The sequence below is a fragment of the Drosophila subobscura genome, chromosome E (assembly GCF_008121235.1).
Source record: "Drosophila subobscura isolate 14011-0131.10 chromosome E, UCBerk_Dsub_1.0, whole genome shotgun sequence".
Taxonomy (NCBI): Eukaryota; Metazoa; Arthropoda; class Insecta; order Diptera; family Drosophilidae; genus Drosophila; species Drosophila subobscura.
This window is the reverse complement of record NC_048531.1, coordinates 9,435,838-9,450,019: the sequence shown is the minus strand read 5'-3', so window position 1 is coordinate 9,450,019 and position 14,182 is coordinate 9,435,838. Positions and strand designations below refer to the sequence as shown.

At 50.7% G+C, this 14,182-nt stretch overlaps 11 protein-coding genes across 11 annotated transcripts; 3 read left to right on the top strand and 8 right to left on the bottom strand.

Annotated features, from left to right (window-relative positions):
- Positions 1 to 1,582: 1,582 nt before the first annotated feature.
- Positions 1,583 to 2,163, top strand: LOC117891601. The gene is made up of 3 exons (XM_034797134.1): positions 1,583 to 1,681; positions 1,740 to 1,896; positions 1,947 to 2,163. Exons 1-3 carry the CDS (start codon positions 1,598 to 1,600, stop codon positions 2,159 to 2,161), a joined length of 456 nt encoding a protein of 151 aa, XP_034653025.1. The 5' UTR covers positions 1,583 to 1,597; the 3' UTR covers positions 2,162 to 2,163.
- A 177-nt stretch (positions 2,164 to 2,340) lies between these two features.
- LOC117891596 lies at positions 2,341 to 2,880 on the top strand. The gene is made up of 3 exons (XM_034797128.1): positions 2,341 to 2,427; positions 2,495 to 2,687; positions 2,747 to 2,880. Exons 1-3 carry the CDS (start codon positions 2,341 to 2,343, stop codon positions 2,878 to 2,880), a joined length of 414 nt encoding a protein of 137 aa, XP_034653019.1.
- Positions 2,881 to 2,931: 51 nt separating this feature from the next.
- On the bottom strand, positions 2,932 to 3,573 carry LOC117892732. The gene is made up of 3 exons (XM_034799154.1): positions 3,484 to 3,573; positions 3,332 to 3,427; positions 2,932 to 3,267 (listed from the first exon to the last, which is right to left on the bottom strand). Exons 1-3 carry the CDS (start codon positions 3,571 to 3,573, stop codon positions 2,932 to 2,934), a joined length of 522 nt encoding a protein of 173 aa, XP_034655045.1.
- Positions 3,574 to 3,728: 155 nt separating this feature from the next.
- On the bottom strand, positions 3,729 to 4,487 carry LOC117892731. Its single transcript, XM_034799152.1, has 3 exons — positions 4,357 to 4,487; positions 4,188 to 4,286; positions 3,729 to 4,124 (listed from the first exon to the last, which is right to left on the bottom strand). Exons 1-3 carry the CDS (start codon positions 4,474 to 4,476, stop codon positions 3,729 to 3,731), a joined length of 615 nt encoding a protein of 204 aa, XP_034655043.1. The 5' UTR covers positions 4,477 to 4,487.
- Positions 4,488 to 4,577: 90 nt separating this feature from the next.
- Positions 4,578 to 5,501, bottom strand: LOC117891590. Its single transcript, XM_034797117.1, has 2 exons — positions 5,295 to 5,501; positions 4,578 to 5,235 (listed from the first exon to the last, which is right to left on the bottom strand). The coding sequence occupies exons 1-2, from the start codon at positions 5,484 to 5,486 to the stop codon at positions 4,708 to 4,710; spliced, it is 720 nt and encodes a 239-aa protein (XP_034653008.1). The 5' UTR covers positions 5,487 to 5,501; the 3' UTR covers positions 4,578 to 4,707.
- On the top strand, positions 5,491 to 6,392 carry LOC117891593. Its single transcript, XM_034797121.1, has 3 exons — positions 5,491 to 5,743; positions 5,880 to 5,963; positions 6,027 to 6,392. Exons 1-3 carry the CDS (start codon positions 5,642 to 5,644, stop codon positions 6,390 to 6,392), a joined length of 552 nt encoding a protein of 183 aa, XP_034653012.1. The 5' UTR covers positions 5,491 to 5,641.
- Positions 6,393 to 6,413: 21 nt separating this feature from the next.
- On the bottom strand, positions 6,414 to 7,569 carry LOC117892709. Its single transcript, XM_034799125.1, has 4 exons — positions 7,370 to 7,569; positions 7,207 to 7,320; positions 6,755 to 7,149; positions 6,414 to 6,678 (listed from the first exon to the last, which is right to left on the bottom strand). The coding sequence occupies exons 1-4, from the start codon at positions 7,454 to 7,456 to the stop codon at positions 6,414 to 6,416; spliced, it is 861 nt and encodes a 286-aa protein (XP_034655016.1). The 5' UTR covers positions 7,457 to 7,569.
- Positions 7,570 to 7,640: 71 nt separating this feature from the next.
- Positions 7,641 to 8,825, bottom strand: LOC117891586. Its single transcript, XM_034797114.1, has 5 exons — positions 8,668 to 8,825; positions 8,494 to 8,607; positions 8,081 to 8,340; positions 7,917 to 8,027; positions 7,641 to 7,859 (listed from the first exon to the last, which is right to left on the bottom strand). Exons 1-5 carry the CDS (start codon positions 8,776 to 8,778, stop codon positions 7,694 to 7,696), a joined length of 762 nt encoding a protein of 253 aa, XP_034653005.1. The 5' UTR covers positions 8,779 to 8,825; the 3' UTR covers positions 7,641 to 7,693.
- A 60-nt stretch (positions 8,826 to 8,885) lies between these two features.
- LOC117891584 lies at positions 8,886 to 9,960 on the bottom strand. The gene is made up of 4 exons (XM_034797112.1): positions 9,824 to 9,960; positions 9,645 to 9,761; positions 9,177 to 9,586; positions 8,886 to 9,120 (listed from the first exon to the last, which is right to left on the bottom strand). The coding sequence occupies exons 1-4, from the start codon at positions 9,947 to 9,949 to the stop codon at positions 8,940 to 8,942; spliced, it is 834 nt and encodes a 277-aa protein (XP_034653003.1). The 5' UTR covers positions 9,950 to 9,960; the 3' UTR covers positions 8,886 to 8,939.
- A 459-nt stretch (positions 9,961 to 10,419) lies between these two features.
- LOC117891568 (general transcription factor IIH subunit 1) lies at positions 10,420 to 12,846 on the bottom strand. The gene is made up of 6 exons (XM_034797091.1): positions 12,789 to 12,846; positions 12,419 to 12,642; positions 12,010 to 12,348; positions 10,963 to 11,940; positions 10,726 to 10,901; positions 10,420 to 10,669 (listed from the first exon to the last, which is right to left on the bottom strand). Exons 2-6 carry the CDS (start codon positions 12,570 to 12,572, stop codon positions 10,544 to 10,546), a joined length of 1,773 nt encoding a protein of 590 aa, XP_034652982.1. The 5' UTR covers positions 12,573 to 12,642; positions 12,789 to 12,846; the 3' UTR covers positions 10,420 to 10,543.
- A 300-nt stretch (positions 12,847 to 13,146) lies between these two features.
- LOC117891591 (activity-regulated cytoskeleton associated protein 2) lies at positions 13,147 to 13,895 on the bottom strand. Its single transcript, XM_034797118.1, has one exon. It carries the CDS (start codon positions 13,783 to 13,785, stop codon positions 13,201 to 13,203), a length of 585 nt encoding a protein of 194 aa, XP_034653009.1. The 5' UTR covers positions 13,786 to 13,895; the 3' UTR covers positions 13,147 to 13,200.
- Between the last annotated feature and the right edge of the window lie 287 nt (positions 13,896 to 14,182).

Genomic DNA, 14,182 nt, shown 5'->3' with positions numbered 1-14,182 from the left:
TTTCCAAATCCCCCTTGAAGTCCCTGCCACGTTGGATTTAATTGCAGGTGTGTGGAGCAGCATGTGCGGCTAATCAAATTAAACTCGAGTGGAGCCTGACAGCTATTGAAATATCAATGTGTGGCGCTCCGTTCGCATGGGGATGGATGCTTGCACGGAAATTTGCCGAAATTAAATTTGCAGCAAGAACAACAGACAAAAGGTTTTCCTTTTCCTTTCTTTTTTACATATTTATAGAAGCTTTTTCATGCGACTCTTGGCTGTGATATTACAATGATAAACATTTAGACGGCGGCTGCGGGCTGCCTGCTGGTATGACACACACACACACACACGCAAGGGGTGGGGCGTGTGGAGTGGCAACATCCTTATCCCGACTGTTTGATTTTCAAACAAATGCTAATGTCAACTGCCACTCAAAAGCATTTAAATTCCAATTTAAAAAATGCTTTCTCTTCCTCTCTCCACCCCCATGTGAGCATTTGCCATTCTCTGTGTCTCTCGGTCTCTCCCTGCCTCTTTCTCTGTCTTTGTGTCTTCCCTGTTCGCTTTAAAGCATTTATCCTGTCGCATGCAAATTTAATGTCGCACGCATTTCGAGTGGTTTTTTATTCAATTTAAATGTTCGCCCAAACCTTTTTTGCCGTCGATGAGGCGTGCGCCCGTTTTTCTTGCGTACTTTTCACCTTGAAGTGCAGAAAAAATACGTCAAAGTTTTTCCCTTCGCTGCAGCAGAGCAGCAAAAGTTTCGCAAGAACGCTTGTTGCAGATTTTTCTATTAAATTCATTTGGAAAAGGGGGGGGAAAAAAAAGTGGCATCAATCAAAGTGCTAAGTCCTTGAGCGGCGTGTCCTGATTTCTATGAGAGCTGGGTGACTGCCGCCCATCATCATCAGCTTAGTGGCTAAGAGCATACGCTGGAAATAAGAAATCACTGAGCAGAAGACACAATAAGTAGGAGCAGAGAGTGTGGGCGGCAGCAATTACTTAGCAGCTTCCTCTTCATGTGCGGGGCTCGTCTTTCCACGAGCTCATTAATTGCACGCCGCATTAATTAGCAGCGTCAAAGGAGACCTCACCTGAGCCAGGTTACACCTCCGACTGATTCATCGCCACTCTCTCCCTCTCTCATTGCTTTTCCAGATTATTCTGCTGGTATTTCCCCGATATTTTGTGGGTCACGCACGAGCGGGTCGGGTCGTGGTTGATGTTTGTTTACAGCCTTCAACGGACGCATTGAACCAACGGACAGACAATGCCAAACGACCCGATTTCATTACAGCCTCATTAACCCAATCACTTTTGGGCAGTTTATTTGCCTATAAAAGCGTGTGACGGGAGCTTAAACGAATTTCATAATTTCGCCGGCAGTCAACCCCGCAAGATGACCGAACAGTTGTTGCTTTTTGTGTGCACTTTGACCTTTGTGTTGTGGCAGGCACAGACACAGGCACAGACCGCCTACAATTGCACAGCGCCGCCGAATTTTAATAATTTTGTAAGTAGCAAAAAGAACTGAAGAAAAGGAAGCCAGTCATGGAGCAATCTTTTGCTTTTGCAGGACATTAACTCGTGCTGCCGCGCGCCCGAATTGGATATGGGAGATGTGCCACAAAAGTGTCACAAGTACGTTAGCCAATTGAAGTCTGCCAACTCCAAGTATCCCAGCTACACGCATTTGGTAGGTCTTTCCGCTGAGAGAGTGGAGAACTCTGCTGTAATATCTCCTCTTTCCGCAGTGCTATCCCGATTGCATTTACCGCGAGACGGGCGCCCTGCTTAATGGCAAAGTTCGCATGGAGCGCGTGAAGCAGTACCTGGAGCAGCATATCCATCAGCGGGATCAGGATATGGTGGCGCACATTGTGCGCTCCTTTGACACCTGCCTGGGCAACAGTGCGTATGAACCTGCTCCTTCTTTAACCCCAATTTAATCTCTCCCTCAGTCAAGGGCCACATGAAATCATCCAATATTGAGGCATACAAGGTGCTGCCCCACGGCTGTTCGCCCTTTGCCGGCATGCTCTACAGCTGCGTGAATGCCGAGACCTTCCTCAACTGCCCCGCGAGCATGTGGAAGAACGAGCGACCGTGCAACCAGGCCAAAGAGTTTGCCGCACAATGCAATCCCCTGCCGCATGTGCCGCTGCCCAGCAGCTAGAAAATTGTGTAGTAAAAGTAGTAAAAGTCTTGCATTAAGTTTAATCTCTGCTTGTGATTTGTTTTTTGGGGGGATTTATGTTTCATTAGCCAGCAAATTGAGCGTGTAAAACGGATGCCCTGCTGCTGTTTCCATTATTATTTACGAACAGTCAAAGTTTGTTGTTCTGCAGAGCAGCCATGAATCAACTCGCAACACTCGCACTTTGCCTGCTCCTTGCTGCAGTGGTGCAGGCTGCCTTTGAGGACTTTGTGGTGGGACCAGAGGTGACTAAGCCGCAGCCTGCGCCCAAACCCAAACCCAAACCCAAACCAATAACTCTTCCCCCTTTAGACCGACTTAGCAGACAACGATTTGGACACTGAGCTGCAGCAGCTGGAGGACGAGGCAGCGTATGAGGATGAGGATGAGGATCTGCTCGTCTCGTTTCAGAGCGTTGAGCGCGATGGCATTGTGGATACGGAACTGCTGCTCAAGGCACTCATGCAGCACGCTCAACGCTTAGGCTTGAGCTTGGATGAGTTGGGTGAGTGAACCAGCCAAGAGCCAAGAGATTATTTGTGAAACATTAAGCAAACATTGCAGCGAACATGGGAGACAACCTGCTGGAGGCAGCCAGTGATCAGGATATGGATACGCATGGCTGCAATGCCAGAAATCAGGAGCAGCTGCTGGACTACGCCCAACGGCCCACCTGGCGGGATGTGATCTTCAATTGATTGTTGAATAAATTCTGGGAAAATTGTGCATTTATTGGCGACTCCTTTCCTTCACTCACAGTGTTTGCTGTACTCCCTGGCCTCGGTGCAGCTGGTGCTCTTGCTGGCCACACTTTCCGGGCAGTTTCTGTAGACAAACCGATGGGCACACAGCCCATACATAACCGACATGGAGGAGCACTTGCCGGTGAGGTGCATGCGGCGACGTTTCAGGCTCTTGATCATGCTCTGCTCCTCGCTGGAGCAGTGGCCGAAACCCTCCGTGTAGATGTCCACAAACTCCTGGTGTCCCTCCAGCATGCCTTCCATCATTTTGCGTATGTTTTCCATTACCAGACGCGTGCCGTTCAAGACTTTTGCTGCCTCAAAGATGCACTCGAAGCTGCACTGTAGGAGAGAGAGCGTCTCATGGTAGAGTTTGCTCTGTGGCAGCAAGGATCAGGATACTCACGGGCGTAATGTGCGCTCCATTGACCAGATACTGACCGCACTGTGAGTTGTATTTGGACAGCTGCAGCAAAGGCATTTTGCAGCAGTTTTTCAGCGCCTAGAAGCAGGAGATTTGAGGCTCTAAGCTCGCGGGGGACTGTGGCCCATACTCACATTCAAGTCGGGTCGTTGGCTGCAGTCGGGCTCACCGGCTCCTGGGCCGTACAGCAGCGAGAGCAGCAATAGCGCAAATTGGTGTAGCATTTCAGGCACCTTCTGGTGGCTCACTGGACAGCCAAGTGCCATTTATACATCACCCCACCACCGGATGCTGGGGCCATTCGCCTTGCACCATTTGCTGTCCAGCCATCGCGATGGGAGTTGAATGTCCGAGCCATTTGGGTTTAAGTATTTTGATTTTATTTGGTAATTTTTGCAATGGTTCTGGTGGTGCCACCACCACCACGCGATGCACGCATGGTGGGGCAATTGAGATTCTGGAGACGCGCCGTCTCGCACTGCTCCGTGTCCGACCAGCTGGACGAGGGGCAGTAGCTGAAGACGTACCTTGTGATGCAAATGCCATAGTAGAGCGGCACCGGGGAGCATTTCGCCACAGCGGACGAGGGACGGGGCCTGCGGGCACGCACCATGGCCTCCACGGGGCCGGAGCACTGCAACATGCCTTCCAAGTAGACGTCGAGAAAGTCCTGATTGTTGCCCAACAAACGCTGCAACATGTTGCGTGCATTGGCAACATTCACCTCCGAAGCGCGTAGGATGCCAGTGGCATTGAAGATGCACTCGTAGAGGCACTGCCAGGGGAAAGGGAATAAGTGTTAAGGCAGGAGGAAGGACATGGAGAACTTTCTACTTACAGGCGACACGCGTGGTCCACCGTCGGGCATGTATTTGCCGCACTGCTTGCGGAATGCCTCAAAATGAAATGTGGGAATGTTGCAGCAACCTCTGATAGCCTGTGGATAAGCAAATGCAACATGTGGCTCAGCTGTGACCCTTCTGTCCCCTAACTAAACTTACACTCACATTAAAATCCTGCCGCCTGGCACAGTCCACATCCGGTACAGCGGGAGCTGGAACGGCGCCCACCAGCAGTAGGGTGGCGCTCAGAGAGCAGCAGATCAGCAGAGCTCTGTGGTTATCCATTATTCGTGTCAGTCTGAACTGTGCCTGAGCATAACCGCTTAATTTATAACTCCAGTGAGCCAGCAAGTGCTGCTTTGGCGACTAATTAATCGAGCAAAACGTCATTTGTGGCGTGTGAAGGTCTCGTGCCCAGCATGTGCCTCAATTTTTATTCGGCAGTTCAAAGTCTATGGGACAAGCCCCAGACACCAGCAATTATAGTGTCTGGAACACAAACCAATGGCCAACCAATTACACAAAACGATTCAGAAAACAGCAAAAGGTGACAACAAAAAGAATGTACAGTGGGGCTCGCAGGTTTAGGTACAGTTGACTGCCCGCACTCCTTGTCTGTGGTTCGTTTCTCGTTGGTGTGCTGTCATCGAATATCCTTATGCAGGAGCGCACTGTCTCTCGGAGTATGGTGCACTGCTCCTCCTTCTCCCAGTACTTCTCGGGACAGTCGAGTGTCAAATAAATGGCCGCACACTGCGCGTGGTACATGGAAAAGGGCGAACAATTGTTCGGGTTGTTGGCAGTGAAGTTGGCCAGGCCCAGCGTCTGCTGCAGATGCGCCGAGTAGAGCATTATAAAGTCGGCGTACTTGGTGCCCAGCCGGTCACACGTCTCGTAGGCCTTTTTCAGCGCGAGGCCATAGCTCTGGTAACCATTGAGCGGGCTGTACAGTCGCGTAATCATCACGAAGAGCTCCGGCATTTTGAGCTTGAACTGTGACTCGTCGCGTATGTCCCAGTGATGGAAGAGGCAATCGTAGCGGCACTGAAAAGGCAATCTGGATTAGCAGGAGAGGGAGAGGGGGAGAGGGAAGCACTACTAACTGGTCCATAATCGTTCAAGTAGGAGGCACAGTTGCTGCCTATAAACGCAAACATGCTGAGAATGTTCCTGCCGCAGCACCAGTCCAACGTTTGGGTGTTCATCAGCTTTGAGCAGTTGGCCATGTCCAGGACCTCGCCGCGTGCCGCCAGCAGTTGCAAGCAGCCCAACAGAAACAGCCACAAAACAGACATTTTAAAATTAATTTTGAAAAAGTTTTTTGGGACTTGTTTTTGGCTCAAAATGAAATAATTTACACAGATATCTCGGCCATGTCATCTCGCTGCCTGCCGCACGCAACACCAAATCGTACGATTCCCTTCGCTAATTGTTTCATTCATTGCCAGCCATGTGGAGCGGTTGGATTGTCATTTTGCTCTCAGTGCTCTATGGGACACTGCCAGCAGCCCTCAAGGCAGCCAAGTGCAAGGCAGCGCCCAAGTCTGTGCAGGTGAGTCGCCACACACAAAGTTCTTCGAGATTTCGAGTCGCCGCTTGGAGCAGTAAGTGAAACTGCAACCCAAATGAGCCCCCAAATGAAACACAAGTTAACCCCACACACACCGTGTCTTAAATCCCCCCCACAGAATGTGCAAATCTGTTGTCCCGCTCCTATGGCCAATTGGGCTGTCTACAACAGCGAGTGCCGCGACTCGGGACAGCAGCCAAGCGTGAGTGTTATACAACACAGATCTCTTAGCATGAACTTATCTGTTGTTCCCTCTCCTCTGTAGTGCCGTTTGGACTGCATTTTCAATGCCAGCTCGGTCTTGCAGGGCTCCCGCCTGAGACTCGACCGCGTGCGTCCCATGCTGCAGCGCGCCTTCAACCAGCAGCCCATTGTCGATGCGTACCGCGCGAACTTTGGCAATTGCTCCACGCTGGTGTACAACAAGTACCAGGAGCTGACCGGTGTGAGTCGCCAGAGTGACGCCTGCGACAGGCACGCCCTCTTCTACAGTCTGTGCGCCTATTTTCGACTGATGCAGGACTGCCCCGCGGCCCACTGGCAGCGCAACAACAAAATGTGCCAGGAGGCGCGCAGCTACACGAGGAGTTGCTTCTGGCCCGCATTCAAGAGCTTCATGAACAACACCTAAATAAAGTGGAGAGTGGGAAATTCAACTTTTATTGAGGATTACGGGTTGCGTGATCAGATCGAGTAAGCTCTGCCGGCACTGGCTGTGGTATGCCTCGCAGCTGCCACGCCGCCCGGCCAGCTCGGCGTTGTAGTAGCGCTGCGGCAGCGACTCGTAGCGAGAGCTGCTGGGGCAGAACATGACGTGAACCAGGCTGCCCAGCACTCCATTGAGGTTCCCCAGTTGGTAGTTGTTTGCCTCGCAGATCAGCCGCAGCAGACACTGATCACCGGAGCCAAAGCCGTGCCTGCACAACAGTGGGAGGTTTCAAGGGTTAATTTGGTTTTCATTAGGGGGCTTGTTCGGGTTGCACATTCACTTACTGTTCGAATCGGCGGCTCAAAATCTCGTAAAACTTTGTGCGCGACAGCAAGGATCTCTCATGGCGATGTCGGGGCACGGGATTACCATCACCATCCAGCGGAAAACCCTCAAAGAAGTCCTTGTAGTCGTCGCCCTCATCTTCCTCCTTTGGTGGCTTCTTCTTCTTTTTTTTGTGTTTGTTTTTGTGTTTGTGCTTTGGTGGCTTTACGACAGCCACTCCGCCACCTGCTGGCTTTTTCTTCTTCTTTTTATGGTGCAAAGGCTTGTGCTTGTGTCCCTCGTAATCCTCGTAATAATCATCAAAATCTGCCCCGGGCCCATAGTGTCCCTGGTGTCCATCGTGTCCATCGTAGTCACTCAGCGCATAGTCACCATTTGTGCCATTTCCATGGCGCTAAAGGGGAGTGGGGTACATGTAACGGTAGCTCCACGCTCTCCAATGGAAACTTACCAACACTGGCGGCTTGTCTGTCCATGTTTTGGGCAGATGGTAGCTAACTTCAAAGTTGTAGGATAAAAAGACTTTGTCGTGCAGCTCCAGGGGTAAGGCAAGGGCCACAAAGAGCTGCCAAACCGTAGAATTAGGACAGAAAACGATAAAGCCCGCAACTCACCGAAGAACCGCCACCCGTGTTCCAAACAAAATGAGATTGTATGCCAGGGACAGAGCACAAAACCCAAAGGATCCACGGCCAGTCCATCTGCAATGATGTTCGGCGCACACCCAACTGAGCCACAGAACCACAAAGACTGAGGAGAAAACCCACAGACCTTTCTCCATGTACGCGAGAAGTGATAATCCAATTATGAAAGAACCTTTGGCTCTGGCTTGGCTCTGTGTTCTTTGTTTCTGGCAGCGAAAGTTGCTAATTGAAAAGCGAGAAATACGAATCAGGCCAAACGGTTGGCTGTTGCTTTTATTTTTTGTTTTCCAGGCACTACATGTGATGCTGGCGCTGCAGAATCGTCTCAAAGGGCTCCGAAATCAGTTCCAGAACACTCTCCCCACAGTCCGGATGGTAGTGGTGGCAGCTGTCGTGCCAGCCATCGTGCTCCGCCTGGTAGTAGCGCAGAGGCAGCTGCTCCGACTCCGAAGTGCTGGGACTGCAAATGTTTAAGTGGACAATTAACGGAGAGGGGAGGGACTAAACCTCAACCCACCTGAAGAGCACATGCATGAGGCTGCCCAAAACGCCGTTCAGCTCGTTCAGCTCCGCGGCGCTCGTCTCGCAGATGAGGCGCAGCAGGCAGGCCTCGCCCTGGAAGCCGCTCCTGCAAGTGGGATCAAGGCTTAAGGCTGAAACTCTCTTCAGGCTGTGGCTTACCTCTGCAACTTGTCCACGAATATGCGATAGATGTTGGAGCGCGTGATCAGGGCGCGACTTTGACGGGATGAATGGATGGGAGTCTCAGTGGGAGTCTCCTCTGCTGTCTCCTGCTCTGTGGCAGTCTCCTCTACCGCCTCCTGCTCGCTGGTACAGTTCTGGCAGTCCCCTTTTATCTTCCGAGCTGACTCCACCTCTGCTTCTTCACCTTCTGGAGCTGCCTCCACCTCCAGCTCCTCCGACTCAATGGGACCGTTTTGCTAACAAAAAAAGAGAACCAAGAACCAACATCCATTATCAGCGGCTGTTTGCTTTGCCCTAATGCCAGCTCCAAGAGCTGCTAATTGGGGCACAAAAACTCCGCTAATGTGAGGGTAAATGCGGCATTTTATAGCCCCAAACAATGCACTCACAAATAGTGTAAACTTCCCCCAGTTGGCGGGTAAATTGTAGTTGGCCTCAAAGTTGTACGACACAAAAACGTTGCGGTGCGGAATCTCCAGGGGCACAGCGAGTGCCGCAAAGATCTAAGGATACAGAAGAGCCAATGTAGAGCACTGATTTCAGCCATTTGTGGCTGCACTCACGCCATGTGTGCTGGAGGATGTGAAGGCCACATGGGTATTGGCGGGTTCCAAGACAGTCAGCAGCAGGACAAGCACGCACAGCGGAGCCCGAAGAGCTTCAGTTGAGAGCATTTTTATATTCACGATAGACCTGCACGGTGTTCAGACAGCAACTGAACCACAATTGGCGCTCGGCACTACACAGCAAGTGCGGTGAGAGTGTCCGCTAATTGGATAAGTAATCCCCAACACCCGGAGACAGAGAAGAGGCGCTGCAGACGCTGTACTCTAGTTTATTTTCTTCTACGCCCACTTACAATATCGCTCAGCGCCTGCTCCACGGGCACTGAGATGAGGTCCAAGATGTTCGCCTCACAATTGGCGGTGTAGCCGCTGCATTCCCCACGCTGGCGACCATCCCACTCGGCCTGGTAGAACTCTTCCGGCAGATGCTCATCCTTGGAACTGCTGGGACTGCAAAGGAGCATAGTTGAACCTCATTTTAAGAGTATTTTAGGGTCTTGGCTTACGTGAATATAATGTGTATGAGGCTGCCCAAGAAGCCATTGACTTCGCCCAGCTGCGAGGCATTCGTCTCGCATATCATGCGCAGCAGACAGGCATCGGCTGGGTAGCCAGATCTGTGCGAACACAAATTAGCATTAGAAGAAATATCACAAGACGGCCCACGGCCCAGGGCACACGGCACGCACCTTTGCAGTTTGTCCCGCAGCATGGAGTAGAAAATGGAGCGACTCATCAGCGACAGGGAACGTTTGCCGCGTGATTCCGCTGTGGAGTTGGAGTTGCTGCTGCCGCTGCTGCTGCTGCTGGTGTCCATCTGCTCATCCCTTCGCTCAGTGCAGTTCTGACAATGCCTGCCGCTGTCCTCACGCCCCGAGGTGGGATACGTCAGATAGGAGTCTTGATAGTCGCCCATCTAGGAGCGAAGTTTAAACAAAAGACTCACGACACAAACCACACACGAAAATACTCACCAGAATGGGCGGATACTTGTAGACATGCTCCGGCTGATAGTAATTAAACTCATAATTGTACGACAAGAAGACATTGCGATGCGGCAGACCAATGGGCACCGATATGGCCATAAATATCTGCGAAACGGAAACCGATTTACATATCAAACTGCCAGCAGCGAAACTTGAGGCTTAGTTACCCCAAACTCAGAGTTTGTGGTGTACAAAAGAGCAGAGTTCGCTGGTTGCCAGTTCATTAGGGGCAGACACAGCAGACAGCACAGCAGCCAATGCGAATTGTTTAAATATTTGTACATAGCATTCATCGATCGATGCTACGCTCTTCAACTTTCAAATTCGACTGGCTGGCCGCCCTGGCCCGAAACGGCCCCAAACGGCCACGAAAGGTGCGTGGCCAAGAAGCTGTTAATTAATATCCAGAATAGACATACCGAGAACACAATTTGGGTCGACCCGAATTGGTTTAATGCAGTTCAAACTGTAACAAAAGATTCTAGCATTTCATAGCGTTACAATATGACGTCGTAGATGCTCCAATTTGATCACCCAAAGGGATTATATTTCATCCTGACAATCGTTTTGGTGGTCCCCTTTTGGGCAACCCTCACGCAGCGTAATTCTATAAATATCTTTCGCTTTGCTTTGCTTTGCTTCGATTGGTTAGCATTCAGATCGTTTAGCTGCTAATAACTGCCAGTTCTGGCTCACGTGTATACGCTGCCAAAGAGTACATTGAATTGGGTAAACAGAGGGAACAGATAAACAGAGTTCCAACTGATTTCAAGTAATGATTTATTCCAATGCGTTCCGCTCACTTATCGCTATGTTTCCTATTCTATAATAATGGTTTGGGAGGTGAGTGGCATAAGCTCGAGTTCACCCACAGCGGGGGGTTCCTGCTATCTGTTGTTGCGCAGCTTGCGCTCCTTCCAGGTGACAAATTTGGAGTTGGCAGTGCCCAGCAGCTGGTTCATGTGCTGTGTGAGTGAGGAGCGCAGCGGCGACAGCTCGTGCATCGCACGATTCTAAGGAAGAACAACCAATTATAGATATTTGGGCATCAAACGTATGCAAAGCCTACCTCAAATGGCACCAGTTTGGCCATTTTAAAACGTTGCAGGGTGTCATGCATGCGCTGCAGCTTCGCCTCTAGCTCTTCGGTGGTGGGTGGAAAGCAGTTCCAGAAGTGTTTCAGCAGCTCCGACAGCGACAGATACAAGTGGCGCAATTCGCGCTGAAAGTCGCTGGGCACCAGCTCTGCTCAGGCATAAGGAAATCAATTAAAATCAAATGAATGGCGAATGCATTGCCAACTTACGTCCTGCCGACTGCTCTTGGAAGCCACGCATCAAGGTGCCGCCTGGACTTAGTTCTCCGAGCGCATTCACCGCCGCCTTGGGGCAGATGACGCCGCGCTGTACGCTGCGATTCAGCCAGGACTCGGAGTTGCGCACCAGCTTGTCCTGCACATCCTCCAGGCTGAACTTCTCGCTGTGGTTCTCGTACATGCCGTGCTGGACGGGTCCGTTGAGGTAGCGCTCCACCTTGGAGAGCTCAAACTGCTTGGGCTGGCCCACGTCGCCATTGGACGACTCGTCGTTTCCCTCCGTCATGGGATCGCCCAGGTCTTCGTAGTGGATCTTCTCAATCAATCGCTGCTTCTTCGCATTTGGCTCATCATTTTCCATTGGTGCATCGGTGGGTTGAGACTTGCCTGAGGTCGCTGTTGCTGTTGCTGTCGCCTTTCCATTGAGGCCGTTTGTGTACGCCGATTGCGATACTGGTCCAGTGGCCTTGTTGGTGCCGTTGGTCATGGTGGAGGGCGCAAAGTTGACATTGGCACAGGTCTTGAGCACCATTATGGAATGCTGGTTAAATCTCTTGATCATGTTCTGGTGCACAATGTTGCCACTGTTGACGACATTGCGATCGCCGGCCACGCTGCCAAAGCCCTCCTCCAGCGGTACGTCCTCGAACTTCTTCAGATCCAGCAGGGGATCGCCAGCGCCCTTTTGCACCGCCGCCTTGAGCGCCTGATCGTCGATCTTGCCGCATTCGGTGAAGATGTCCTTGGTGCCCGCGGTGAGGCGATCGCGATGAAAGTAATGCGATTGGAAGAACTTTGTCCAGAACTCCGACTCGGGCATCTTGTTGGGCACGTTCTCCATGTGCTTGCGCTTGACGGCGGGATATGTCTTGAAAATGCAGTGGATAACATCGGAGGTGAGGTTGTACTTCAGGCCGTTGCATCCATCCGTTTGGGGCTTGATGTCAGCCAGAAATGCGCCAGAGACACCTACAGAAAATCGCAAGGAATGAATGATAAATATTTGAGGATAAGAGCCCTCCCTGCCGGATCACTCACCGATTTCCTGGGACTTGCCCATCTTTTTGAGCGCATGGTCTTTGGCGTGCGTGGACCAGAACTCATCGCTGGTGAGAACTTTTGTAATGACCAAATCTTTGTACAGCTGAAGCAGGTTGGGATTCTCCATGAGGACGCGGTTCTTGTCCTCTAGATCTTTGTCTACCTTGCGCTTGAAGTTGGGCAGCAGTTGCTGGAGCAGCTCCTTGACCTTATCGCGATCGGCCAGCATTGCGGGCATGCCCTGGCGATTGACAAAGTGAAAGGTCGAGGTGTTGCCATCGTGGAGCACCACCTGTAGCTGCACCTTTGGCTTGCCTTCGGGCGAGATTTTCTGCGCTGCACGGGTGAGAGGGAGAACGGCAGAGTTTAGTTTCTCTGGCATCAAACGCGATCTGGTCGAGCATACTTTTGATATCGGCATAGCGGTGAGACACGGTCACCGTGTCTCGGTGCTCGGCCATCCACGCCAGACGCTCGTTCATCACGTACAGGGTGCCATCACCCTTCTTATACCGCACCTCGCCCATCTGCAGCAACACATCCTCGCTGCTCGTGGTCATTATGTCTGCTCAGTGCGCAGCGATTTCACATCAGAAAACTCTGAAGCCGACGCCAAGACTTGACCGCAATCTGAAATTGCAGGGAATGCGTTTTTTATCATCATTGGGTGTGTTCAATATCATTTTCACAGATGCCTCAACCACGGAGTTTCGTCCAGCGGCAATTTCTCCCTCTGGGCAGCCGCAAAAACGCAAAATACTTTGCAATTCACGCACCTCAGAAAAAATGTGAATAGAGATGTTGAACATATGATGTATCAATGTATCGATGTGTTGTTTTTGTCGATATATTTGTGGGTGACGGTTCTTTGGAGTGGTGAAATTATTTTTGCTCATGTAATTCATAATTGGTGCTATATTAACTAATTCGGAACCAATCTACACTATGATTTTGCTGTTTGCTGTCGTTTAAAGAGATTTACAGACTTTTTGAAGCATAAATTTGGCCATAGAAAAAATATCGATACTTTTGTGCGATAAACGGAACATGTCGCGGTTTTATTTTAAAAATAAAAATTACATTACCACCAGTCGTTATGTTTTCAAATAAGTAGAATTAACAAACATTTATGCATTTTAATTTATTATCCTACTTTATTGTTACTATTTACACCTATTTACAACTTTCTCAGTGCCTGGTACGCTCCACAGTGCGTCCTCGGTCCAACAGTTCCCGAAAGCTCTTAATTTCATGTCTTGGAATACTCTCCCTGTACTTGGGCTGCATCAGGCCGTAGATAAAGTCCAGCTCTGTTTCCTCGTCGTGCCGGCCGTCTGGTAGCTTGGCCAAGAGCGCGCGCTGCTTGCAGATGAACGAATCTATGACTTCACCTCCGCCCTGCTTCGTCTCAAAGATTTCCATGTAGATTTGGTAGGATGGCTTGGTGGGCGAGAAGTGGTCCCGCAGCAGCTGCATTGCATCCGGCCAGGTTTTGGCATCCCGTCGCACCCCCTTCCACCAGACAACGGCGATGTTGTTGAACAGAAGCGGCAGTCCCTTCAGGGCGTCCCGATCGCTGATCCCCTCCACGTCCTTGTACGTCTCCACCGCCGTTATAAACTCATCCACGGCATCATGATCACGCTGCCCACTGAAGCGGACGGGGCAGTTGCTAAAGCTCCCCTTCGATTGCGGCTCATCGTCTTTGATGGGTGCCAGGGCTCGTATCGTTTCGATGAGTATGCGAAATTGCTCATCGGACAACTGCGTCATTTTGTCCCCAAAATTTGATATTTTCTACTCCACTTCGACTGAAAACTAAGAATAACAAACAAACGGCGGAAATGGAATCAAATAAATCCCGCAAAGAGTTTCGTGGAGCGACTGGCAGCTGGCGACGGTTTTGTTTTTGCCTACTCAACAGTTTCTCATGCGAATTTATCAGCAGCTGGGGGGAGCTTTTTCGAAATTCGCACACGACATTACTTATAGGGTACTGTCATTCCCTCTTCGGTGGCCTAAGCTGTTGCCAGCATGAGTTTCTTCTGAGTTTCGCATACCTGCCATTGTTGTATCTTGCCATTTTCGAATTTAATCACCCTCTCTTGGTCGGCCTTTTCTCTTTCTCTCTTGTACTAAATGTAGGAGCAAGATTGTGGGGGGTTCACTT

Coding starts and splice junctions, on each gene's coding strand:
- LOC117891601 (XM_034797134.1), top strand. CDS start 1,598: ATGGGAGATGTGCCACAAAAGTGTCACAAGTACGTTAGCCAATTGAAG. Junction 1,682..1,739: donor ATCCCAGCTACACGCATTTG/GTAGGTCTTTCC, acceptor CTCTTTCCGCAG/TGCTATCCCGATTGCATTTA. Junction 1,897..1,946: donor TGACACCTGCCTGGGCAACA/GTGCGTATGAAC, acceptor TCTCTCCCTCAG/TCAAGGGCCACATGAAATCA.
- LOC117891596 (XM_034797128.1), top strand. CDS start 2,341: ATGAATCAACTCGCAACACTCGCACTTTGCCTGCTCCTTGCTGCAGTG. Junction 2,428..2,494: donor ACTTTGTGGTGGGACCAGAG/GTGACTAAGCCG, acceptor TTCCCCCTTTAG/ACCGACTTAGCAGACAACGA. Junction 2,688..2,746: donor CTTGAGCTTGGATGAGTTGG/GTGAGTGAACCA, acceptor CAAACATTGCAG/CGAACATGGGAGACAACCTG.
- LOC117892732 (XM_034799154.1), bottom strand. CDS start 3,573: ATGCTACACCAATTTGCGCTATTGCTGCTCTCGCTGCTGTACGGCCCA. Junction 3,428..3,483: donor GCCAACGACCCGACTTGAAT/GTGAGTATGGGC, acceptor TCCTGCTTCTAG/GCGCTGAAAAACTGCTGCAA. Junction 3,268..3,331: donor ATGGAGCGCACATTACGCCC/GTGAGTATCCTG, acceptor TCTCTCCTACAG/TGCAGCTTCGAGTGCATCTT.
- LOC117892731 (XM_034799152.1), bottom strand. CDS start 4,476: ATGGATAACCACAGAGCTCTGCTGATCTGCTGCTCTCTGAGCGCCACC. Junction 4,287..4,356: donor CCAGGCGGCAGGATTTTAAT/GTGAGTGTAAGT, acceptor GCTTATCCACAG/GCTATCAGAGGTTGCTGCAA. Junction 4,125..4,187: donor GTGGACCACGCGTGTCGCCT/GTAAGTAGAAAG, acceptor TTCCCCTGGCAG/TGCCTCTACGAGTGCATCTT.
- LOC117891590 (XM_034797117.1), bottom strand. CDS start 5,486: ATGTCTGTTTTGTGGCTGTTTCTGTTGGGCTGCTTGCAACTGCTGGCG. Junction 5,236..5,294: donor ACTTGAACGATTATGGACCA/GTTAGTAGTGCT, acceptor TTGCCTTTTCAG/TGCCGCTACGATTGCCTCTT.
- LOC117891593 (XM_034797121.1), top strand. CDS start 5,642: ATGTGGAGCGGTTGGATTGTCATTTTGCTCTCAGTGCTCTATGGGACA. Junction 5,744..5,879: donor CAGCGCCCAAGTCTGTGCAG/GTGAGTCGCCAC, acceptor TCCCCCCCACAG/AATGTGCAAATCTGTTGTCC. Junction 5,964..6,026: donor ACTCGGGACAGCAGCCAAGC/GTGAGTGTTATA, acceptor TCTCCTCTGTAG/TGCCGTTTGGACTGCATTTT.
- LOC117892709 (XM_034799125.1), bottom strand. CDS start 7,456: ATGGACTGGCCGTGGATCCTTTGGGTTTTGTGCTCTGTCCCTGGCATA. Junction 7,321..7,369: donor ACACGGGTGGCGGTTCTTCG/GTGAGTTGCGGG, acceptor ACGGTTTGGCAG/CTCTTTGTGGCCCTTGCCTT. Junction 7,150..7,206: donor CAGACAAGCCGCCAGTGTTG/GTAAGTTTCCAT, acceptor ACTCCCCTTTAG/CGCCATGGAAATGGCACAAA.
- LOC117891586 (XM_034797114.1), bottom strand. CDS start 8,778: ATGCTCTCAACTGAAGCTCTTCGGGCTCCGCTGTGCGTGCTTGTCCTG. Junction 8,608..8,667: donor CATCCTCCAGCACACATGGC/GTGAGTGCAGCC, acceptor CTGTATCCTTAG/ATCTTTGCGGCACTCGCTGT. Junction 7,860..7,916: donor CTCATGCATGTGCTCTTCAG/GTGGGTTGAGGT, acceptor AAACATTTGCAG/TCCCAGCACTTCGGAGTCGG.
- LOC117891584 (XM_034797112.1), bottom strand. CDS start 9,949: ATGAATGCTATGTACAAATATTTAAACAATTCGCATTGGCTGCTGTGC. Junction 9,587..9,644: donor ACAAGTATCCGCCCATTCTG/GTGAGTATTTTC, acceptor CTTCGCTCCTAG/ATGGGCGACTATCAAGACTC. Junction 9,121..9,176: donor CTCATACACATTATATTCAC/GTAAGCCAAGAC, acceptor GCTCCTTTGCAG/TCCCAGCAGTTCCAAGGATG.
- LOC117891568 (XM_034797091.1), bottom strand. CDS start 12,572: ATGACCACGAGCAGCGAGGATGTGTTGCTGCAGATGGGCGAGGTGCGG. Junction 10,902..10,962: donor CCAAGAGCAGTCGGCAGGAC/GTAAGTTGGCAA, acceptor ATGCCTGAGCAG/AGCTGGTGCCCAGCGACTTT. Junction 10,670..10,725: donor CCAAACTGGTGCCATTTGAG/GTAGGCTTTGCA, acceptor GTTCTTCCTTAG/AATCGTGCGATGCACGAGCT.
- LOC117891591 (XM_034797118.1), bottom strand. CDS start 13,785: ATGACGCAGTTGTCCGATGAGCAATTTCGCATACTCATCGAAACGATA.